At 37.5% G+C, this 24866-nt stretch overlaps 3 protein-coding genes across 3 annotated transcripts; 1 reads left to right on the top strand and 2 right to left on the bottom strand.

Annotated features, from left to right (window-relative positions):
• Window positions 1-608: 608 nt before the first annotated feature.
• Window positions 609-6568, bottom strand: LOC120170219. Its single transcript, XM_039178195.1, has 4 exons — window positions 5548-6568; window positions 4531-5402; window positions 3739-4439; window positions 609-1272 (listed from the first exon to the last, which is right to left on the bottom strand). Exons 1-4 carry the CDS (start codon window positions 6566-6568, stop codon window positions 609-611), a joined length of 3258 nt encoding a protein of 1085 aa, XP_039034126.1.
• LOC120170252 (gamma-tubulin complex component 2-like) lies at window positions 2453-18692 on the top strand. Its single transcript, XM_039178235.1, has 13 exons — window positions 2453-2609; window positions 2682-2834; window positions 2911-3029; window positions 3150-3203; window positions 8613-8696; window positions 8811-8885; window positions 8986-9114; window positions 16732-16857; window positions 16941-17048; window positions 17398-17460; window positions 17543-17617; window positions 17893-18092; window positions 18172-18692. Exons 5-13 carry the CDS (start codon window positions 8634-8636, stop codon window positions 18296-18298), a joined length of 966 nt encoding a protein of 321 aa, XP_039034166.1. The 5' UTR covers window positions 2453-2609; window positions 2682-2834; window positions 2911-3029; window positions 3150-3203; window positions 8613-8633; the 3' UTR covers window positions 18299-18692.
• LOC120170218 lies at window positions 6614-7855 on the bottom strand. The gene is made up of 3 exons (XM_039178194.1): window positions 7693-7855; window positions 7348-7565; window positions 6614-7225 (listed from the first exon to the last, which is right to left on the bottom strand). The coding sequence occupies exons 1-3, from the start codon at window positions 7853-7855 to the stop codon at window positions 6614-6616; spliced, it is 993 nt and encodes a 330-aa protein (XP_039034125.1).
• Window positions 18693-24866: the final 6174 nt, after the last annotated feature.

Genomic DNA, 24866 nt, shown 5'->3' with positions numbered 1-24866 from the left:
AATTTCCTAGTAAACAGATTTCTGCTATTGAAGACAAGATCCATCACCTAGAGAACTCTTTTCAGAAGAATCGAGTTTCAGAAGTTATTGATAGTTCATCAGAGCTGAAGTTACTGAGGGATGAGCTTTGGAGACTTTACAGAATTGAGGAGCAAATCTGGTTTCAAAATTCAAGAGAGAAGTGGTTAAAGATGGTGATCGGAATTCTAAATTTTTTCACACTTGTGCTTCCTTAGGAGGCGGAGGAACGCTCTAATGCTATTTGTGTTGATGGGGTTATTATCAGGGACCCGGTCCGGTTAAAGTCTGCTGTCAAAGAGCATTTTCTCAAAGCTTTCACTACTATACCCATTTCTACCGTTTATATGACCATCCTTCCGCCAATTTTGAAATTCGTTTCTTCTCCTTCTCGCCACTTTAGAAGATTTTTCATTGGAATACCCTTCTTGGTCCATGGTGATCACTTCAGCAGCAGAAAGAGGGTGTTGCCTCCACTAAAGAAAGTTTCTCAATCCTATAATTCCCACCTTGCGAAGAAGACATACCACTGTCATCAATCCTAACAACAGGAGGTTGACAGTCTAATGTTCCTTTAACAGAGCATTTTTTCAAAGAATTGGTTGAAAGAGGACGTTCACCCGACCTCGCAGAAATGCTCTTAAATTATGCTGAATATGGTGGGTAGGAGAGTGTCTGTAGGTGGTGCCGTCGGGCTCAACTGTCCAACCTGCCTCCCGGGCCAAGGCTGCCAGAACAGCGTTCATATCAGAACGCACGAGAAGAGAGAAATTACCATATTGCCTCAAACCGGCCAGTAAACGTCTGGTGAAGTCTCGCCTGTTCCGTTTTCGAGGCTTTGTCCTCTCCTTTTCATTCTCCCTCTCACGTTTTTCCTTACCGGAGTAGGAAAAACCAGATCTGCTGTTGCTTCCAGAGGCTGCACCTGCTGCTACTGTTGCAGCTCGATTTCGCCTGGGCTGAGACGGGGGTTGGGTCTCCATGGTGAGATCTGGAAAAAACAGAAAGCTGGAGGAAAGGGTTCTTCCTTGCCGAACCAGATCACTGAAAAATAAAGGAGAATAGAAACAATTCTCGACACTAGGAGGGAGGGTTCTGGTCGCAAGAAGACGCTGAGTCCGGTGGAGAGATGGTGACGAGCATGGACGACGGAGAGCGGCGTAAATCGGCAGTGGACTTCTTGAAGATCTGCGTTGATTGAAAGTCCCAATCGCAAATCTAAGGCCAGATTTGAAGTTACCGAGAGCCGGCGATCTTCACAAGAAAAAACGGCGTCAAACGGTGGTCCGAGTGTGGCGGCGGACGGCTGACAGTGGCGGCGGCGGACAACGGGTGTCGGAGGAGAGAATAATTTTCAAAAACGCCGCTCGTGGAAATTTGAAATTTGAATCGCCTGGGTTAGAGAGAAGCTGGAGCTTCTCTCACTAACACGTGAACGCCTTTATTTCTATAAATTCTGAACATTCTAAAAAAGTAATTTTGTTGATTAGTATCTTGTTTTTGAATCGAGGCTCTATTCTTCGGGAGAAGTTGCATATTTGAATCTGCATTCAATGCTTATGCCTTTACGATCTATTCTTAGGTTGATTCTGAGGCATCTATCTATAACTTGTATCTAGCCTTTTTAGATTTAAATGCCTGGAAATTGAATACAGTTCTACTTATGAAGACCTACAATGATTTTCTTACACAAATGTTTGCTTAAATATTGGGGCATTTTTTAATTGTTTTGAGCGAAGAAGTTGCTTATAGCTCCTGGACTAGATATTTAGGAAACTCATCTTGTTAAGTCTTAAAATTATGACCTTGTAGGAATGCACGGGAAATATCCATATCTAGATTCAATTTTCATGATAATTGAATCGTTTATTATCTAATTTAATTTGAATAGTATTATCCAAATTCGAATCTGAATGAGATAGAACCATCTGTTGAAGGCTGGAATCTGTTGGAATACTCAATGATTTACATTTCTTTTCCATAACAAAAATATAAAATCAAAGAAGAAAACATTTGAATTTCTTTCTGTCAAAATAATGATATAAAATCAGAATAATTAAATTAAAATTAAAGTTTACACGAGTAACAACAAACTACTTTTAAAAAGAAACAAACAAAAAGCTCAGATAATAAAAATCCATTTTTGAAACTAAAAGTAACCATAGATTGATTAAAAAACAACAATAAACTAAAAATGAATTTGGATACTTTCTCTGAACCAAAACCAAATTGGATTTCGGTATTGAATATCCAAAGGTTACTGCCTGAATCCAACATGGTAGTAAATGTTCTATCTGAAATATTATCCAATTATAAGGGACCCAAATCCTAATAATTAAATCAGACAATATTTGGTACTTCGTTTTCATCCATTCCGATGCCTACTTTATAGTTTGATCAATGTATTCAACGTAAAAAATACCATTAAATTTGCTCAGTTTCTTTCCTACTGAAGAGTTGTAGGGTTTTATGAAGCATTATAATTAAATTAATTATCATGGGCAAATACCAACAAATAGGGGATCTATGAAGGAGTAATTGATGATCCATATGGTGAATTTTTTATCTCCGAGAACAAGTCTCTTCAAAAGGTATTGTTTCTATTCACATTAATTTTGCTTTAAATTTAAAGTTATTATGCTTTTAAATTTTAGGTTTTGTAGGAGAGCCTTACTCAAGATAATGATGCTAAGTATTGGAGGCAGCGCTATAGTCTTAAGAAGGACATTCCTAGCTTCCTTGCAAATATTGCTGGTACAATATTGACTACGGGAAAATATCTAAATGTCATGAGAGAATGTGGGTACAATGTTCAGGTTTGATTCTCTAAACGAGACCTACTTTGTCCTCCTTTTTGCTTTGTGACATACTGCTTACTAGATGTTATTGTAGGTGCCTGTGTCTGAAAATTCTAAGTTAATGACTTTTGGGTCCAACCATCATACCTTGAGTGTGTAAAAGCTGCTTATGAATTTGCCAGTGGTGAGCTCTTAAGTCTTATCAAAGAAAAGGTGAGCATGAGTGGTTATTACTTTGTAACTTACAAGCAAATCTTAGTGTTTTTATTTGTTTTTGTCATCCATTAATAGAATTTGCTGATTGGTCTAGTGGTTTCCTTTCGATTGTTGTAGTACGATCTAATAGGAAAGTTGCGGTCTATAAAGCACTATCTTTTTCTTGACCAGGTAAATATGTTAAATATTTTATACTTTGGGATGAAAACCGTTCTTATTTATCTGTAGTATTGTTTTGAATGTTTTTTTCCAATTATTCTAACAAAAAGTACACAAATTGTAATTGTTTTTTTTTTTCTTCTGATGAGCTCGTTGAGATAAGCTATGTTACTCGAACTTGGTTGTGAGTTTTGGATGTGGGTATGGTTAGAATTTTCTTTTTTTGATAAGAATTGTAGGCCTCATTAAAAACCCCCTTCTTGATTATAGGAGCTTATAACCAAGCTCCTTAATTAGTGGAAGGAGGAAAAGAGTGCCTTAGAAATTTATTCAACACCTGAAATTACATAAGATACATCCAGAAAAACACCCCTTCAAAAACAGAAAAACAGAAGACACCCAAAAACAACCATAACCAACACCACTGACTTAGGGTAAACCAATTTAGAAACCTGATTGGTTTACCTCTTACAAACTACCACCACCCTTACAGACTCAAGCTTATTTTTTGCCCAAGAAAGCACAAAACTACAAACCAAAAATCTACAGACAATCAACCAATCCCTGCTTAGCTAACTTATCAGCCTCCATATTACAGCTCCTAGGAATCCATCTAAGAACGTCCAAAGCATAAATAAGAGCCCCAATTTCCTGTACCAGATCCCGCAAGGAAGTAGGGGCAGGTTGTTGGTTCTTAATCCAATCCACTGCACTTTTGGAATCACTTTCGATAATAAGTCTTCCCTTCTTACACCAACCCGATGAATAGGAAAAATCATTTCCCTCCTTAATAGCTTTAAGTTCTGCCAGAATAGGAAGAGTAGACCCTACTGCTGTAGAGAAAGTGGCTAAGGTCGAGCTATTTGAATCTCTTAAAATACCTCCAATTCCACCTCTCAGCCCATCACTTGTAACTGCCCCATCCACGTTAAATTTAAACATATCCGATGGTGGAGGTGACCAACCAATAACCTTCTTTGAACAAGACGGTTGTGGAAACTGATCAGCCCGCGATGGATCCCCTACCAGCAGATCAGTCTGCAAACATGCTGTAGGGTATTTCGCAAGGTACCATTTAGCCAACCTAAGTCTAATGAAGAAAAAAAGAGCTGTGTTGTCCAAATTTCCGTTGTCAAACACCACCAAGTTTCTAGCCTTCCAAATTGACCATAAGACGACAGCCGGGATAACCTCCAATAATAGAATTCTGCCGTAGGTTTGCCCAAGAATAGAGGAGGGAAATGGGATCTTGAGGCAAAGCAGTAGAAATATCCCATAACTTTAGTAATTTATTCCAAATTTCTCTTGCAACAGAACACAATAAGAATAGGTGCTCTACTGTTTCCTCAAGATAACCACATAACGGACAAAGAACATTATCCAAAGGGATTCCCCTTTTCCTCAACTCCACTCGGATTGCCAATTTACGATGGCAAACCTGCCACAGAAAGGTTTGGACTCTAGGAGGAGCCAAACCTGTCCACACCCATTTCTTCCACTCAAACTTGCATTCAGAATTGCTCGACAACGTCTGTCTATAAGACTTGACTGAGAACAAACCAGCCCCATTCCCCGACCAAGCAAGAAAATCTTTCACAGAATCGGAAACCGCAATATTATCGAGCAAAGACATAAGAGTAATCCACTGCTTCAATTCCCAATCACAAAGGTTTCTTCTTAAAAGAATATTCCAAACCCAAACATTATTATGAAAACCACCAAACTCGGCTACAAGCCCTCGTTTATTCGTCGACAAAGCAAAAATCCTGGGAAATTGAGCTTTCAATGTCAAATTATTCACCCAAACATCAGTCCAGAAGGCAATCGACCTACCATTCCCCAATTGGATCTTGGAATTTGTTCTCAAACACTCTCCCATTGTATCATCTTTAACATAATTATTCAAAATACCCCTCCATACCCAAGAATCTATAGGTGAAGCGGCATGTGATAATGCAAGAGATAAGTTGCTAACGTTATTTTTACAGCATATCATTTTTTTCCACCGACTGTTTTTCTCATTTGCGAATTTCCAAACCCATTTCCCAAGCAAGGCTCTATTCATCAACCTAATATCAAGGATTCCCAACCCTCCCTCTTCAAAAGGCTTACACACCAAATTACAATTCACCCAGTGAATTCGATTCTTAGATTGATTTTCTCCCCAAAGAAAGTTAGCCATCAACGTATTTAGTTTATGAGTCACCTTTACTGGAATTTTGAAAATAGAGAAAAAAAACCGATAAAGAAGACAACACAGATTTAACCAACACAAGTCTACCAGCCATCGATAAAGAATTAGCTTTCCAACCTGCTAGTCTTCTAATGAAAATTTGGATTACCGGTTCCCACAAACCTATAGAATTCCTACTTGAACCAATCGGTAAACCGAGGTACGTCATCGGAAAAGACCCCACTCCACAACCCGCTTCATTCGCCCAGTCCATAATCCTATCAACCCCTACATTGACGCCATACAAAGTGCTCTTTGACAAATTTAAATGCAGCCCCATCATAACACTGAAAACCCTCAAAACTCTCCTAATATTCAAGATCTGCATCGGTGAATCACTGCAGAATAAAATTAGATCATCTGCAAACTGTAGATGGGTCAAATGGAAGGAATTACCATTCCTACCGATTCTGAACCCTTGGAAAAGGCCTACATCTGCAGCCTTGATCAACATTAGGTTTAAAAGTTCCCCAACTAAATTGAACAGAAGAGGGGACAGACTGCATCCTTGTCTCAACCCTTTAGAAATGTGAAATTCCTTCGTAGGAGACCCATTCACTAACACCGAGATAGAGGCTGTAGAAATGTAACGATCAATCCAAGAAATCCATTTTTCCCCAAAGCCCATAACCTTCATTAATCTCAGTAAAATTCGCCATTCAACTGAATCATATGCCCTTCGGAAATCAACTTTGAAGACTACTCCACGTCTCCCCCTTTTCCTCCAATACTCAATGCCTTCATTAGCCAAAAGAGCACAATCAAGCAATTGTCTTCCCGGAATGAAGGCAAATTGCGATGGGCTAACAATGTCATTAATAACTGAAACTAGCCTTTTCGAAAGCACTTTAGAAATTATTTTATAAATGCTGCTAACAAGACTTATGGGTCTAAAATCTTCAATTACCTCTAGATTCAGTTTTTTGGGGATTATAGAAATGAACGAATGATTAACCCCATTCTCCCATTGCCTACCTTTGTGGAAATCTTGAACAAATTTCATAATATTCTCCTTCATTATTGGCCAGAATTTTTTTAAAAATCCCATAGTAAATCCATCCGGACCAGGTGCCTTCGTGCTGTCCGAATAAAAGATAGCCTCCCACACTTCCTTTTCCGAAAAAGCAGCCTCTAAACCTTCCATTTGATCATCTGTTAATTTGGCGAAGTTCAGATTAATTTCGTCCACCTACAGAGTTGACTTGTCATTGTAACTGCGCTTAAAAAAATATGAAATAGCAGCTCTAATCTGATCCGGATCAGTAATCTCAACACCCGCCACTTTCAAGGACGAAATTGCATTTACTCTGCTCCTATTCAAGGTACATAAGTGGAAGAATCTGGTATTTCTATCCCCATTCGTTATCCACTTTTGTCTTGACTTCTGTAGCCAAATACTTTCCTCCTTCCTGTGCAAATTCCACAAATCATTCCTCCAACGCAGAAGCTGCTCCCTGTCCTGAGCAGAAATGCCGCCACCTTGAGACCTCAATTCCAACTCATGTATCCTTGTTTCCACAACAGAAATCTCCTCCGAAAACCCCTTATGATTTGAGTTTGGACAGTTTTTTATTGCTTTCTTCGTTCCTTGTAATATACTAAGCAAACCCCGTCGACCATTCTCCGTTTTCAAATTAAAAATCGAGTTCCGAATCACCCCATCAAACCCATCTTCCTCTAACAAATAGTTGAAAAACCGAAAAGGTTTAGGACCCCATTCTGTACAATCTTCTTCAAGCAACAAAGGATTATGATCAGATAGGGATTTAGGTAACAACTTTTGAATTGCTTTCGGAAAATTCTGAAAGAAGTTATCCGTAATAAAAACCGATCTAGTCTTATCCAAGTTGAAAACTCCCTATTATTGCACCACGTAAACCTCCCTCCAACTAACGGTAAATCCACAAAATTAAAACCCTGTACAAAAGCGTTAAAAATATCCACAAAATGCCAATTTTGAGCCACCCCAATTTTCTCCTCTGGATCGAGGTAGGCGTTGAAATCCCCCCCTACACACACTGGCAACTCTAGAGTATGCACAAAACTGCTCAGCTCCCTGAAGAAAACCTCCTTATCGGCCTCTACTGCCGGACCATATACGTTAATAATAACACAATCAAAATTGCTAGCCTTAAATTTCCCTGATAAAGCAATAAATCTATTATGATAAATTCCCTAGTGACTTCAAAGAAATTATCATTCCACAAACAAATTAAGCCCCTGCAGATCCAACTGCTGGCTGACAGCATTTTCCTTTCAACCAAGTACCTCCCAATTTCCTCCAAAATCCATTCTGGAACTTATTCAGTTTAGTTTCCTGCAAAAGCAGAAAGGTAGGTTTAACTCTGGTGACTAATCTAGCAACAGCTCGTACTTTTTCTGATTTCCCCAGTCCCCTAACATTCCAAGAGATCATTTTCAAATGAGTCATTTAAATAGCAATGATAACAACCTAAAACAACCAGTCACCAGCACTCAGGAATCCCGAGGATCTCCTATCAACTCCATCCTCATTATCTGGTCTTCAAAAACATCCTGCCCTTCTTTAAAGGAAATCCCCAACAAGTCACAAACCTCCCTGGTAGCAGCTGCTTCACACCTAGCATGACCCGAAGGGTGTGAATGTTCTGAAGTACTCCTATCATGATCCAAAGAATACCTACAAAAACTCCTATCCACCCTTCTATATATTCTATCAAGAAAAGTAATAGAAACTTCACCGTCCGAGCCAACACTACCGGAATTGGTGGGAGCAATTCTTAACTTCCTGTGGTTTGCATTATTCCAGGGACGAGACAGGGGTACTTCAACCAACGTAGGAGATGAGAGCCAATTTTTTGCAGACCACTTCACAACTTTTGATGTATGTGCATGTCATTGCCAAGTTTTCAATAGCCTTATGCAGGGCATGCTTGGCATTCAGTATTCACATAGGTCAAGCTGTGATTTGGTTCATCTTTTTGTTAGCCTATATTTAAACCATATTGTGACCATTTCTGACTAGTTCTCAACTATTTGACATCGTTAGTACTTAGTTGTGCTTTGTAAAACTCATAATGCCAAAGCCTTAATTGTTCCAGTGCAAGGTAGCAGTAGTCGTTCTTTTTTTTTTTTAATTTTGTATGATATACATATGTTTTCATAATGGTTTATGTAATCATTCTAATTCAGGTGCTATCAAATTGCAGGGTGATTTTTTGGTTCATTTTATGGATATAGCTCGAGAGGAGCTCTTGAAAAAGCATGATGAGATTTCTGTGGAGAAACTGCAGGTTTTTTCTTCTTTGCCCCCTTAAAAAAGAAACTGCAAATAAATGTTATTAAAAAGGCAGGCCATCTGACATGTGAATTTATTTCTCTTTAACCATTTCTTCTTGAATACGTAGTCTCTGCTGGATCTAGCTTTGCGTACCACAGCTGCTGCAGCAGATCCTTGTCATGAGGACTTATCATGCTGTGTGGTCAGTGATGCCCCTGTTCTTAATTTCTTTTTTATGGAGAAATTTGGATTGTGTGTGTGTGTGTGTTTGTGTTTATATTATTTAATGTTTTGACTCTCAGGAGAGATCTTCTGTTCTCAAAGGTTTGAGCAGATTGAAGGATCTTGACATCAAGAATGTTTGTCATAGTAATGATCTCGAGGAGCCAATAAGCATTACTGGTCTTGAGACATTTTCCTTGAGCTATAAGGTATGCTTTTCTTGTTGATGCTAGTGTGCAATGTCTGTTCTTGAATGAGACTTAGAATGTAACAAGTTAATTAAAGGAATGTACTTGCAGGGAATGTATCCATTGTTGGTTAGTCTCTTGGATGATGTGATTTCTTTTAAGGTTTAAATGTTCTATTAAAATTATGTTTGGTTCCTCGAATTTTTTCTGCATTTTGTTTAACCTTCTCTATCAAGTTAAAATAGTCGATCGTAAGAATTACATTATCTGATTGGTAGTTTCTCGGGGTAAGCATGGTTTAGTTTGGTTAAGTTTCAGTGGTAAATAAAAACAAACTAAGTTTGCTTTGATTTCTTATTTGGTATTTTACTAAATAAGCCAAAAAAATAAATGATTTTTTTTCATTCAAATAAGTAATATTTAAGAGTCCTCAATTTAAGTCAAATATAAAAAGTTAAATTAAAATACAAAACGAGAGTCTTAAGTTCCTATTCAGTGAATGGCTTTGGTGTACTGGGAATTCATTCTCACCTTATTTCCCCCAATACTAGTCATGCAACAGATGAAGCCTAAATGTGCTACTAAGAACTGAATTTCTTGCATCATAAATAGAAACCAGTCCATATAAAACGTTTTAGAAAACAAATTAAATAGTAGTACATAATGTTCAGGGTTCAACTAAAGTTTGCTAAATAACTTTTTAAAAGGAAACCCAAAAGTATAGAGAGAGAAAAACGTAGAGAGAGAGAATTTGAAAGGAAAGTCAGTTCCGGTTGAGTGTTGGTCGGTGTTTATCGATAATCTTAGTAAAAGGGTCTCCCATCGTACGCTTAGGGAATTATTCTTAGTTCATGGTCCTGTTACGAGAGTTTTTATTCCCAGCCAGACTAGAAATCCAAAATACAGGTTCTCTACTTTTGCCTTTGTTCATTTTAAGAGGGAGGAGGATCTGAAGAGGGCTGTTGAGGAGTTAAACGGGATTGTGATTGATGGAAGGAAGATCTCAGTTAGTCCTGCCAGATTTAAGGATGAACGTTCAAGGTCAAGGGTGTTGCTTTCTTCTTCAAACAATGATGATGGTCAGATTAGTGCAGAATCTTCAAAATCAAGAGATAGAGATAATATTAATAGAAGTAGGAGGGATGATAGATCTTATAGGGATGCTCTGTTGTCTAATGGGAATAGAAGGGGGAACAATGGTCTAATGTCTGAGGATATCCAGAGGAGGAATGTCAAGGGAAATATATTTGAGATGCATATCCCAACAGACAGCGCCAACTGGGTGAAGAGGTCGTTAACAGGGATTATCAATACTCCTTTCAAGTGGAGTTCATTCGGACGGCATTATTAAAAGAAGGCCACGATGTTCAAATTGCGAGATGGGGCTATGTCTGGAATTCTTGTGTGATAATTCTTAAATCTCATGAGGAGATGCTGGAGTTATGGAGTAAGAAGGAAGAAGTTTTAAAACAGTGGTTCGAGCGAGTGGAACCTCTACTGAATGAAGCTGGGAAACCAATGGCCTTCTGCATGGCGGAATTAAAAGGTGTTCCTTTGCTGTGTGGAATGAACCCTTCTTCGAGAAGTTGGCTGGTAGATGGGGCAGTGTGGTAGATATCCATGATAGTACAAGGAAAAGAGAAGATCTCACCATGGCAAGAATCTTATTGAAGGTGGAAAGTCCTTTTGATGTTCCAGAGGTTATACTCTTGGATCGTATGGAAGATCATACAAAGTAAGTATCAAGATTGGTTCAGCAAGTGAATACTCTAGTTCGTTTTTCAGTAATTTTCCGGTGGAGGATTCCGGTGAGATATTTTTTGAAGAGAGGATGTCTGAGAAGGATGAAGACAGATTGTTGTCAGTTCATGGGGAAGGTGAGACTTGCGCAGCAGGGGAAAATCGTTTGTCAGTGGACAATTGGATTGACCAGGGAGTGTTTCATGTTTCTGGAGGAGCTAGTGAGGACAGACAGCTAGCAAGACTTTCCTTAGATAGGAAAGATATTAAATGTGGTCTGTCAGAAAGTCAGACTGTTGGAAAGTTTAAAGTTGGTGAGTATGCAGGTTTGGGGATTAGAAGTCAAAATTATTCGGCTGATGGATCTCAGGCCCATTCTGAAGAATCTGGGCAGACTGGGTCAAATACTTTTCGGGTTTTATTTCTGGGCCAGCATATACAATTAATAAGTTTGGGGAATTTATTGAAAACATCCATTTATCAGGAAAATGCAGGGGAGTGTCCAAGGGAATGGAATCGAGTCCAATTGTAGAGAAGCCATTCAGTGTGGAGATAGACCCCGAAGAAGAAAACTTAAGACCATCGGAACAGGTTTTAAATAACAACTCTAGGGGGAGGCAGTTAATTCGGTCTAGAAGGGAGTTTACAACAGAGAGTAATGTGCTGGAAACTAGAAGTCTGAGCAATTGTAAAAGGGTTTACAACAGGTCGAGGGAAGAAGATACTGGTATGGGGATTTGTTGAACATCTCGTCTGAAACAGGGGATGCCGTAGTTAAGCAGAGGGAGCTAGATGTTGATTCCAGTACGAATATTCAGCTCTGTTTATCAGCAGAGAACATTGCCGAGGGAGTCTTGATCCTTATCTTGACAAAGGATATGAGGGTGGGAGTGTAGGAAGGGAGATTGAAGGTTACTTTTCAGAAGGTGGTGGCCATAAGTCCAAATCTGGTTTGCTGATTAGAAGGAAGAGAAGAACTAAAAGGATCCTGTATCGTGAAGCCCTTGACAAGGTGAGCATTGATACAGCATCCTCCTCAGCTTTTTCGATTCTGTTGAAAGAAGCGGTGGAAACTTGGGAGGTTAGCAAGCTTTGGGTGTGTCTTTTAAGGAAGGGAAAGAAGCCTTTTTGGATAAAATCATAGCTTTAGAGAAAGGCGTAAATGGGGTTAATAAAGGATTGGTTGTTTGAGGAGTGTGTCTGCACCTATTTCCTTTTTGATGATGACAAAGCTAGTAATATGTTCATGGAATGTTAGGGGTTTGGGGAAAAACGAGAAAAGGAGGGCTGTTCAGAATTTAGTCTCCAACTTTAATCCTACTTTTCTTTGGCTGCAAGAAACTAAGACTGAGAAATTTAGGAAGTCTTTTTTTAGGAGGAGTGGAATTAATAAACTTAAAGGAATTTTGGAATCTCCTTCAGTTGGATCAGCGGGGGGCCTGTTGTGTTGTTGGGATGATAATGTTTTTGAGCTGGAGAATCAGTTTGTTAGCAGGAGATTCATTGCTACTTTCGGTAAATTTCGGAGTATTGATTCCGGGTGTGGTTTCATCAATGTCTACGGTCCATCAGTGGAGGAGGAGAAATCTGGTTTTTTTGAAGAATTAAGCAGTTTTCTTAGTGGACAGACTTATCCCATTTGTGTCGGAGGGGATTTCAATGTATATTTACAAGAAGATGAGAAATGGGAAGGGGTCAAAGTAGGAGTTCAATGGAGATCTTTAATGAGTTCATTCTCCATACGGGTTTGATTGATCTTCCTTTGAACGGGGGTAGGTTCACTTGGTGTAATAACCAAGATAATCCCACTTTTGTTAGATTGGACCGTTTTTGGTTGATTGTCGTTTCCTAGAGCTGTTTCCGGGCGTTGTGCAGTCGCTTCTACCAGATCCTTGTCAGATCATAATGCTATAGTTCTGGAGAATAAAGGGGTGGACTGGGGCAGAAAACCCTTTAGATTATTCAATTATTTGATGGATGAGGGGGTTTTGAGGATCTGGTTGTTTCTTCTTTTCAGAGTGGTAAGGATAGTCAGAACGAGGCAGGCGTTTTTAGTCTGATGAGGAACACCAAACATGCAATTAAGAAGTGGTCTGGGAACAGAGTGAAATATCCAGGTGCTTTGATTTCTGAGTTAGAGAAGAAAATTTCGTTGATAGAGGATGATATTCAACAGAAGCAAGGAACGGTTGACAGTGAGGTATTAGTTGAATTGAAGAATCTAAGAGCAGAATTGTGGAAGCTTTACAGGATTCAGGAGCAGATCTGGTTTCAGTACTCGAGAACTAAATGGATTGTTGATGGGGATCGCAATACTAAATACTTCCACACTTGTGCTACGATTAGGAATAAAAGGAATGCTCTACTTGCTTTAAACTTCAAAGGGGAAACAGTGGAAGACCCAACGGCAATTAAGGCCATAGTTAAAGAGTATTTTTTTAAGATCTATAATGAACGAACTACTTTAGAGATTGATGATTTGAATCTGGATTTTCCCAGAATTTTTTTGGAGCAGAAGCAGTTCTTAGAACAGGAGTTTTCTGAGGAGGAAGTGTGGGAAGTGGTGAAATCTTGTGGCAGCAACAAAGCTCCGGGTCCTGATGGCTTTAATTTGGGATTTTTTAAGAGGTTTTGGCAGGTCCTAAAGGTAGATATTATGAAATTCTTTCATGATTTTTACTTGGGGAAGGAATGGGAACATGGTGTAAATCACACTTTCATCACTCTTATTCCTAAGATTTCTAACATTGGTGGACTGGACGATTTTAGACCTATAAGCCTTGTTGGTGGATTGTATAAGATACTATCGAAATGTCTGTCAAGAAGACTTAGGAGCTGCATTTCAGATTTGATCAGTCCAAGTCAATTCGCTTTTATCCCCGGTCGGCAAATCCTGGACTGTTCTCTTATAGCAAATGAAGGGATTGACTTTGGAGGAAGAATGGTTTAAAAGGGTGTGTTTTTAAGGCTGATTTCAAGAAGGCATATGATACTCTTGACTGGCCTATTTTGTTCAGAATAATGAAGGAAATGGGCTTTGGTTCTAGATGGATAGGTTGGATTTCGAAATGTGTCACTTCAGCGACTGTTTCAGTTTTGGTGAACGGAGTCCCAACTGAGGAAATTCCTATGGCGAGGGGTCTTCGGCAGGGCTGTTCCTTGTCTCCATTGTTGTTCAATATAGTTGGGGAACTATTGAATCTATTAATAGCGAAGGCTGTTTCACGAGGGCTCTTTTCGGGTCTGGTCATTAGAAAGGAGGAGAGGAATTTTAATTTAACCCATTTGCAATTTGCTGACGACCTTATTATGTTCTGTGGGGCGTCGGAAAAAACAGATCTTGAATGTAAAGAGGGTTCTTCGGGTGTTTGAGATTATTCTGGTCTACAGCTGAATTTAAAGAAGTGTAAATTATTTGGAGTGAACTTAAAGGAAGAGGAAATTAAGGGTTGGGCATCTATGATTGGATGTTCAGTGGGCTCTTTTCCCTCAGAATATTTGGGACTCCCTCTAGGTCCACATAGGAACTCCAACATTCTATGGGATCCAGTGGTTCAAAGCTTTAATAAGAGGCTGGCGGGATGGAAGGCTCCTCTCTGTCACTGGCAGGCAGGCTAGTTCTAATTAAATCAGTTCTATGCTCACTCCCTATTTACTTTTTGTCAATGTTCAAGGTTCCAGCATCAGTTTACAAGACTCTAAATTCTATCATGTCAAATTTTTTGTGGGGAGGTGGTGATGGGAGAAAGAGGATACATTGGGTAAGCTGGTCCGATGTTTGTAAACCTAAAATTGAAGGAGGATGGGGGTTCCTAATTTAAAGGTGGTGAATAGGGCACTCTTGGAAAAATGGGCTTGGAGGTTTGCTATTGAGAGGGAGGCGGTTTGGAGGGAATTGCTCTGCATCAAATATAAATTGGATCCTTCCTTGATGCAGTTTGACAGTAAAGTCTCTCCTAAACTATCCTGGATGTGGAGAGATATGGTGAGAAACCATTATAATGCTGATTCGTTGGGCTGTAGTATCAGAGGTAAATATAGCTTTAAAATTGGCAATGGGAGGAGCATTCGGTTTTGGCAAGACAATTGGACTATGGTTCATCCGTTGATGGTATTGTTCCTAGAATATTTTCTATTGCAGTAAATAAAGAAGGAAGATTAACTCAGTTTGGGGAGTTCAGTTCAAGGGTGGATTTGGAACGTTCAGTTGAGGAGAGAGTTGAATGACTGGGAATTTGAGCAATGGGCAAATTTGATGGTTGTTATCTCTGATTTCTCTATTTCTGCTGATGCCACTGATGGATTGTTTTGGAAGGGGAATGGGGAAGGGGTTTATACAGTGAAATCATGTGTCAACCTGTCTTATTCGGGTTCTCCCGATTCAGAGGAAGCTAAATTTTGGAAGTCTAATGTTTGGAGGGGTCTGTTGCCTCCAAGAGTTGAGACTTTTCTTTGGCAAGTATATTAAAGAAGTTGGCGGTCAAGACAGCTCTGGTTAAGAGAGGTGTTCAGGGCATAAATGATACTTTGTGTTCTTTCTGTAATCTTGAAGAAGAGTCTTCATCGCATTTATTTTTTTCATGTTCGTTTGTTTGGCCAATTTGGATGAAATTCTTGGGATATTGGAATTTTCAATCGGTTTTTCATACAGAGGCTAAAAGATTCCTATTGGCTTGGAATGACTTGAAGTCCAACTCTCTTATCTGGCCATTCATTCCTGGAGCTGTTCTATGGACAATTTGGAAGACCAGGAATTTTATTGTGTTTGAAGGAGGGAAGCTTGATCGAGCAGAGATTTTCTTTCTTGCAAGGTGCAGGCTTGCTTCATGGTTTCTAGCTAAGGAAACTCATGTTAGTATTTCCAAGGATGATATTATTGCTGACCCGTCCATAGTGGATTCCTACTCATCCCATTCTTATCGGGTTTCAACCGTGTTTCCTTGGTCCCCACCTCCAAAAGGTTTCGTTAAACTTAATGTGGATGCGGCTACCTCGAGTGATTGGAAGAGGAGTGGCTTAGGTGGTATTTTGAAAGACATGTCTAGTTCGATTCTTGGTTCCTTCAAAGAGCCGGCTGGTCCGGGGCCCCCAACGTTAATGGAATTGAAGGCTATCCTAAAGGGTTTAGATTTTTTTGAATCTATTCGTCATAGGGTTAAAGATAGATTGATTATTGAGAGTGATAGTCAGGTGGCAGTTGACTGGATTAAGGATGTGGTCTCTTGTCCTGTTGTTTATGTTCAAATAGTTAAAGACATTATTCAAAAGCTTAGTGTTTTTGAAGGTTATATTAGGTGGGTTAGTAGGACAGCCAATATAGAGGCGGATGTCCTAGCTAAGGCGGGTATTGGGTGAATTATGCTCTGTTGAGGGCTGTTTCTTTTTGGTTTTATCTCTCTTGAGGGAGATGGGTTGTATACTTTGTTATATTTGAATTTATTGAATCCTAGGGCACTCCTTTCCTCCTTGTGTGGATCAAGGAACTATTTTTAAGTTCCGTTAACCACCAAGGGGGTTTTTTGAGGCCTTTTATTCCTATCAAAAAAAAAATTCTAATTGAAATAAATCATTTGTTGTGTGTGTGGGCATGCATTATAGATATTGTTCTCAGTTCTTCCTTTCAGGATTTTTTAAAAACAAACTGAAACCAAATTATTAGTTCAGTTTTTTTCAAACCAAATGAAACTATTTACCCGTAAACCAAACCAAACTAGATCAGTTGTTTCTTTGCTTTTGACCAAATGTGCTCTGCCCCAGTAGTTTTTTTCCCTTCTTTTTGTATACTTGGTGAGTGGAAACTTCTTATATTGTAATCCATTGCTACATCACTTTTACATCATTTCATGGTGCACCAATGTATTTTCATCCTTCTGCTCATGATGTTTTGTATGTTTTCAGATTCAGTGGCCACTATCTATTGTCATATCAAGAAAAGCTTTAACAAAATATCAGTTGATTTTTCGCTTCCTTTTTCATTGTAAGCATGTGGAACGCCAGCTTTGTGGGGCTTGGCAAATGCATCAAGTACGGACTTGAACTTATTGATGAAGTCTGGTGACTTTTATGTGTTTTTATATGTTATCCAATAACTGCAACAAATTGTGTAGGGAGTTCGTGCTCTCAATTATGGTGGGACTGCTATCTCTAGATCATCTCTCCTCTGTCGTAGCATGCTGAGATTTATTAACAGTCTTCTGCATTATCTAACATTTGAGGCAGGTTTCTTTGTATCCTTTGCACCATAGCAGCTCTGAATACTTTTGTAAGGCCTAGAAGGAAAAGCACATGAAGTCAAATGAGTCATATATGATACATGCTATTTATTTTTGTTCCACTTTCTTTCAGTTTTGGTGCATAACCGAACCTCAGTTTTTCTTTTCACTGGGAAATTTCTGCATTTGTGGTAGTCAAATCCAGTAGCAAGACGGACTTTGGGATTTGACTCTGAGCTTTGTTAAAGAAACGGACATAAAAGGACGAGGAAGAAAATATGAGCTTAGATTAGGATGTTCAGTTAATTGGCTTGGTACCTTTTGGTAACTTCTTTGAAATTATTCTTTTCAGGTTCTTGAACCCAATTGGCATGTGATGCATGGTAGACTCCAGACTGCAAAAAGCATTGATGAGGTATGATCCTAATTAGACTTCTATATGCTGCATATCTTATGGCATCACAAGTTATGTTTGACCATCCTTCTGTTTGTAACAGGTTATCCAGCATCATGATTTTTTCCTCAATAAGTGTCTGAAAGAATGCTTACTTCTTTTGCCTGAATTGATAAAGGTTTGTTGCTTCTGATTTATCAATATTTTTGGGACAGCTTTTAATAAACTGGCCATGCTTGTTTGCTGCTATTAGACTAAAATGGTGCTTCAGAGTTATACTAGAGTCAACTGAAAAATGATTAATGAAGCATATTTCAATTTTCCAAGTGAAAAAATGAAGTCGGAAATATCCTAAGAAGTTGATATAGCCCATGAATACACAAGATTTGATTGTGGGGAATTCACTTTCATCGTGTTGTTTTCTCTTAATTAGTATTTTTATGACTGTCACAGAAAGTGGAGAAGTTGAAATCATTATGCCTACAATATGCAGCAGCAACACAATGGTTAATTTCATCGTCTATCGATATTCCCAAGTTAGATGAGCAGTGCGATGGTTCTGGTGCGTCAGAAAAGAAGCAGTGGAAAACAAAGAATCCATCTCAGGCTCTAAAAGTCATGACTAGAAACTCTGCAGTTACTGATTCCATTCTGTAAGTGTGGAGAATGTCTATATGGTTACATTAAGTCCGTCCCTCTATAATCACACTAATTTTAAGTAATACATTGCAGTAAATTCGAGAGTGAATTTAATGCGGAGCTCCAGAGTCTCAAACCAATTTTGAGCAGCAGTTCTCAAGTAGAACCATATTTGACACATCTTGCAAAGTGGCTACTTGGTGTTGGAAATGATCATTAAGTTCAAAATTTGTTAGTCTTGTAAATTCATTACAAGATTATACAGTTATAAGAAATGCGAATCTCTTTAGCCATGCATGCCTTCTATGATAAATGTGCTTTAGGGTAGGGATTATTGTGTGTTGTGATTTTACTGTATCTTTGGTTTGTCTATATCCTGCATCTCATTCTTCATTACGGGTATGGCCGAGGGTGACGGACTCGCAAATGTTAATGATAAGTGAGATGCAGGATGTATGTTCTGAATCTTGTACTTGTATGGTTAACAAGGCATTTTTTTAGGTCTCTAATTTGACAAAACAGATGAGTGTATATTAAACAAACTGTACCATGTTGTAAACTTGAGTCATGGACGATGCATTTGAGGCCGGGTGTTGTGATTTCCTCTTATTATATCTTGTACCTCTTTTTCCCCTTTAGTCTACAGGCTAGCCAACCTTTTTTTGGTATAATCATCGGTATTCGAGTCGATTAATCAAGATTGGGTATTATAGAGTAATATTATGAGAGTAATTTATAAGGTGGGATTGAGACTATACACATGTAAAAATGGGAAGTAAAGTTCAGTGTTGACGAGTAAGAGGGCAGTTTATGAGTTTTCCTGTGCATATTGATGGATAAGATGTTTTATACTTGGATGGGTTTCCTTTGAGTGAAGGGTTTAAGTGATTCTTTTATATATATATATATATATATATATATATATATATGAAATAAAATCTTGTTATATAATGTAAAACTCTTTTAGTTTTACACATATTTAGAACTGTTGGATGAGTGAAAATAGATGGTTAAGTTTAATAGTAGGAAATGAGAATATATTTTGTAACAACCCGGAAAAATTTAGAATAATATTAAATTGAAATTGGAGGTTAATTGTGAAAATTGGTAAATTTTTTGGGACTAAATTGAAATATTTTAAAACTTGGAGCTTGTTTTAGAGTTAAAGAAAATTCAGGGACCAAGCCTTAAATTTATCCTAAAAGTATCGGCAGCTTTGGTGATTTAAGCGTGTTTCTGGTTTCAAATCAGAAATCACAAATGTTAAATTGCTTAAGTTTTTCTCCTCCCGTACCCTTACTTCCAAGCCCGATTCCGACGCCGTTCGACGTCCAATCGTAAAATTGAAACCACCGTTGTGTTCATCATCAAGCGAGGAACAAACCCTTCAAATTAATTGAAGTGAAACGCTGCCAAACGTCGGGAATTTTCAGTCAAAGCATCGTCGTTTTTTTTAGCTCTATCGCTGGGAAAAACTTAAATTCACCGCCGATCGTTGTTCAGTTTACGACACCTCCTGCACCATCGTGTTCCTTGTGTCGTTGCGAGTCCGCCGGTGTCAACCTTGTTCGCCGTTGACGACGGCGCGTGAGGAGGTGGACCAGTCTAAGATTCGGCCGAGTGGGAATACGAGCTCTCCGCCGTTCAAAAATTTGAACCGATCGTTGTAAGTATCTCGAAATCGCTCAAAATAATTTTTAGAAATTTTTCCGGGAATTTTCCGACACCGTGGCACTGTTCACGCGCCGCACGCACCGCCGCAGGGAGAGTGAGCTGCTGGAAAACCGGTTTAACCAGTTTTGAACCGGTTTGACCGGTTTGACCGGTCTGAACCGGTTTGACCCGACCCGACTGTTGACCCGACCCGACCGTTGACCCGACCCGACCGTTGACCGTGACCGTTGACCGTGACCGTTGACCGTTGACTTTCTTTGACTAAAACTTAAGATGGCTTTGACCGACCCTTAAACGACCGTAAATCTTTTCCGAGTATACCTATCCTGATAGTTTTCGACGTGCCAAATCCATTTCCGCAGTCCGTTTCACCAAATTCAAACCCGAAGGTCTCCAAATCGACGGTCAAAGTGGTTGACTTTGACTTTGACCAAGAATTTGGATTTTCGAAAAGTCATACTTTATATTTTTCGACGTCCTGATTCCGATTCCGCAATCCGTTTGGCCAAATTCAGACTCGAAATACCCCAAATTGATAGTCAAACTCAGAAAATGCTTAGATACTTAAGAATTTTAGCTTTGAACAATTAAGTAAGATTTGGGGCTGATAAATTATTGTTATTTGAAGGTGCACGAGACTCACCGGATCGTTCGATAGCTCGACCCAGTTCTTCTAGATCAGTTAAACCACGTATACCAGTATTCATTCGTAAGACTCGTAAATTTTATGATTTTAGAGATTTATTTATGTTACCCATTAGTAATATAGTGATATTATAAATTAGGTTCGAAAACTGTAGCAGAGCGTGGTGAAACCAGCAATCAGTAGATCCACGATTTGAACATATTATCGAGGTGTGTTCCCTATTTATTACTGAATTGTTTTATTTGTTTTAATATGTGGTACACTGAATTCTTTGGTTACCGTATTGTTGATGCATCGATTTAATGTGATTATTTATAGATTATGACTGTTATCTGATATTTGTTTTGAAATGGTATATGATTACCATGTTTATGGATTTATGGAATTTATAACACGGTGCAATTGAATTTTTGGAATACGAATTTATAAAGTACAGCTCTGATCAAGCTGGAAAAATTTTACGGACCTAATGTGACTCTTAGGTAGGCTCTGCGGCCCTGAGATCATTCTCGGGTAGGCCCTGCGGCCCTAAGATGTGTTCTTAGGTAGGCCCCACGGCCCCGAAATCTATCTTGGGTAGGCTCTCAGGCCCTAAGATGTTCCCTTAGGGTAACGTTTTTTTAAAGAGATTTACTGCAGTATAATTTTATGAGACTTTTTTGGACTATGATATGTTTAGTGTACCTATAGTGATTTTATGGTAATATTGGGACACACTGAGCCTAGCTCACTTTTCGAAAATGTTTTTCCCCTTTCAGATACTGTTGGTTAGATACCCTGGATTGAGCACTTGGAGGATCAACATATCTCTTGAAGTATATCTGATTGTAATGTTTTTACCTTGCAAGTTGACTTTATTTTGTTGACATTGACCTTATTTAAAAGTATGGGATTTTAATATGATGACATTTTTACTATTACTATTCGGTTTATCGTGATTTGATTTTTAAGATATGTTTTAAATTAATTTATTACTTATTGGTATTATATTTACAAGTTAGGTTTTGATAGTATAATTTATTATAATTTCATGTAATTTATAATGTGATTTTACATTGTTTGAATAACGGTTTCGGAAAAATGTCTTAAAGAATCATAATGTGATCCACTAGACTTAGTCGAAACACATAGGCCGGGTCTAGGGGGTTACATATTCAGTGGAAAAAAAAACAATGAGTCAATCTCAACCATCTATTTTCAATCATTCAACGATCTTAAATTTGTGTGAAATAAAAGAATTTTACATTGTGTGGATCCTAGCTATATATATATATATAATTTAAGTTATTTTTAAAAGTTTAATTATTTTTAATGGTAGTTTTAATAGAATTGAATAATTTTATAAATATAAATTAGTAAGGAATGTCGTCTTAGTTGACATTAGGTATTGAAATTGATCTGGAATAATGTTTTTATATAATTTTAATTAAATGATTCAAAATATGTAATTGATTTGAAAGAGGGATTACGTAAAGACTATATGTGACACGGCAATTTTTTTTTAACTCTTGCTTTTTCCTTGTTGAATTTCTTTGAATTTTAATAGGACAGAATCTGATATTAAAAATATTTGGCTTCATTTAAAAAAAATCCTAAACGATATATTGTTTTTATTATATAAGTGTTTAAATTCTTTTTCAATCAATGTATGTGTTTAACGTTATCAAAGTTATCAATTTAAGTTACTACGTTGTAAAACTATTAAAAATAAGTTAATTAATCAGAGTTCGATATGTGACCTAATTTTTAATATCTTTTAACTTGAAAAATAAAATTCATGAATTTAAACCTCCAGTTTTATTATTTTTCAAAAAAAAAAAAAACACGCCAATATTCTATAAAATATCTTTATAATCCTTAATTCCAAAACTAATTTCATCTTTGACTACTATTACTGCTGGTGAATATTCACTCACCTGTCGGACCATCATGCAATCCGAAATAGAGCTTGAAATCAATCATTGCCTATTGCAGAACAACCCGATTGGCATTAAGAAATAGGGGTATTCGCAAAGGAATTTCAATTGCAACGACAGTTTCTGGCGCAAAACTATAATCAATCATGTGTTTTTGCCATGAAATTTCAATCCCAACTGCTCTGTTTCTAGCACCTTTTTCATTTTGTTCTTTGTTGCGCGCAATTGGTTATCTATCGGATCAAGTTGGCGACGGGACACTTGGAGATTAGTGATTGGGTATTTGGGATGTGATTTAAGTTTTAAAATTTATAAGGTTAGGGCAATGCTAAGGAAATGATCGACAACGGTGGTCCGACGACGAGTTGATCGGCAGTAGCAATGGCAAGGAATGGTCGACGAGTTCTTTTAATAGATGTTATGGAATAGACACTTAAGATGATAACATTTGTAACGTTAGACACTTAAATTGACCGAAAAATTTTTTAAACACCTAAATGAGAATTGATGTATAATTTGAATATTTTTTTATTAAGCCAAAACTATTTAAAATTGAAAAGATTTGGTTTTGAAACCCTCGAGAATAGAACATTGAACAACCAATGCCGACGTTTAGGCCTGTAAAGAAACCGAACGCACACGAACGGAGGTATGTTCATGTTCGTTCATTTAATAAATAAACGAACATAAACGAATACGAACATAAACGAACAAAATTTTTTTTGTTCATGTTCGTTTATTAAGGAATATAACTTGTTCATGTTCGTTCATTTAATAAATAAACGAACATAAACGACAACGAACATAAACGAACATGAACATAAATAAACACGAACATAAACGAACATAAACGTTGGAGACTCTACCTTCCATTGTTCTTTCATGAAAGATAGTCAACAATGCAAATCAACCAAATCTACAGTGATAAATAGCGTAAGAGCTGATTAGCAGTAATGAAATGTTTGAAGATATCAAATATTTCGATCGATCTTTTAAAGATATTAAATGATTCACATGACTTTAATCTAACGCTATAACATTTATCTTAGTGGTCCATGATTATATATGAACGATCATTTTCCACTACTTTATTCTAATAAATTTATCGGCTAAAAGTTTTGTGACATCAATATAAGACTTTAGTGAGGTTTGTTAATAATGGTCATTTCCGTTGGCAGAGTAGAAAATTTAACAGCATGAAGATTTCGAACGGTACAAATTGGACTACAAGGCAATAACATAGATCTGAAATCCCTTCGATGCTACATATCGTAACTAATATTATTGCTAAACCACCATTCAAAATTTTAACGTACCTAAAGTCTACTCCACAACTAAAGGTCACACAAGAACTATGAAAACAAAAGTTCATTGTTAAAGTGTATTTTCTACTTATTAATGGGTTCTTCCTAGAAAACTCATTACTTCCGTTATTACACTCAGAAATTGCATAGAAACCTTTGTTTTGTTTTCTAGAAAATTCTATATATTTTTCTCTTTGCTGATGTTCATATATTTTCGATTGTTACCTTTATCTTCCTATCTATTTCTAGAAAGAATTATGATGTTTTCTTGAGTTTTAGATGTTAAGATACATGCAATAACTTTATATATCAACTATTAAGTTAAATAAAACAGAGAAAAAGATGAAAATATACCTGTAAAATTTCAGATTGCACTATAATATAACTTGTTTTGAAGCTTTCAGCAATCGTCTACACTCTCTAGTGAACACTAGAGTTTGGGAAAAAAATGGGGGAAATGAATATAGGTGCGACGGGTTAACATATTGAATTTAATCTCCAAATAAAATTGGCTTAATTATGGAGTTGGTCATCAGAATATCAGATTAATTAATATTTTTAAGATACTTACAAATTGGTCACCAAAATTGATTTAAGAAGATTGGGTTAAACATAAATGAACATAACCGAACGAACATAAACGAACATAAACGAACGTTCACGAACGTAAATGAACGAACGAGACCTAGGTTCATGTTCGTTCATTTAATTAAGCGAACACAAAATCTTGTTCATGTTCGTTCATTTAATAAATAAACGCATATAAATGAACTTCCCGCCGCACAGTTCACAAACGGTTCGCTGAACGTTCAGTTCATTTACAGGCATACCGACGTTAACGAGATAATCAAGGAAAAATGCAGAAAAAAAAAAACAAAGAACAATTCAATAAAATTCCGAAACCTTAATGGAAACTAAATTGGATTTTCCCGATAAATCATACAGAACAGCTCCAACGTTCTGTTTCAGAATGCTAATTATTTATTTCTAAATAATTTAAGGGTAAAGTACATAAATGGTCCCCTATCTATAAGATTCTACTTTATAGAGTCCATCGACTATTAGAAGTTACAAAATGGTTCCTTGACTATATGGGGTTGTTTTGTTGAGTCCCTTGACTATTAAAATTTTTAAATTGGTCACTTAACTATTCATTATGTTTCAAACTCGTCATTTTTCGTTAAAAAATTAACGACAACATGAACTGGACTTTAACCTATTGACTGAGATATAATAAAATCTGATATC

This window comes from Hibiscus syriacus, unplaced genomic scaffold (genome assembly GCF_006381635.1).
Source record: "Hibiscus syriacus cultivar Baekdansim isolate YM2019G1 unplaced genomic scaffold, ASM638163v2 tig00111774_pilon, whole genome shotgun sequence".
Taxonomy (NCBI): Eukaryota; Viridiplantae; Streptophyta; class Magnoliopsida; order Malvales; family Malvaceae; genus Hibiscus; species Hibiscus syriacus.
Note: the sequence above shows the minus strand (reverse complement) of the source record. Positions and strands in the feature narration are given on the sequence as shown.

Excerpts from the sequence above, each read along its gene's own strand:
- LOC120170219 (XM_039178195.1), bottom strand. The coding sequence starts at position 6,568 with ATGGAAGGTTTAGAGGCTGCTTTTTCGGAAAAGGAAGTGTGGGAGGCT. Across the intron at positions 5,403-5,547 it reads TTCAAGTAGGAATTCTATAG|TAAAGGTGACTCATAAACTA; the intron begins GTTTGTGGGAAC and ends TCAAAATTCCAG. Across the intron at positions 4,440-4,530 it reads GTGGTTATCTTGAGGAAACA|ATCCCATTTCCCTCCTCTAT; the intron begins GTAGAGCACCTA and ends CTTTGCCTCAAG.
- LOC120170218 (XM_039178194.1), bottom strand. The coding sequence starts at position 7,855 with ATGACTCATTTGAAAATGATCTCTTGGAATGTTAGGGGACTGGGGAAA. Across the intron at positions 7,566-7,692 it reads ATTTTGGAGGAAATTGGGAG|GGAAATTTAAGGCTAGCAAT; the intron begins GTACTTGGTTGA and ends TTGCTTTATCAG. Across the intron at positions 7,226-7,347 it reads TGGATATTTTTAACGCTTTT|AATTTTCCGAAAGCAATTCA; the intron begins GTACAGGGTTTT and ends AACTTCTTTCAG.
- LOC120170252 (XM_039178235.1), top strand. The coding sequence starts at position 8,634 with ATGGATATAGCTCGAGAGGAGCTCTTGAAAAAGCATGATGAGATTTCT. Across the intron at positions 17,049-17,397 it reads TGCATTATCTAACATTTGAG|GTTCTTGAACCCAATTGGCA; the intron begins GCAGGTTTCTTT and ends TATTCTTTTCAG. Across the intron at positions 17,461-17,542 it reads CTGCAAAAAGCATTGATGAG|GTTATCCAGCATCATGATTT; the intron begins GTATGATCCTAA and ends TGTTTGTAACAG.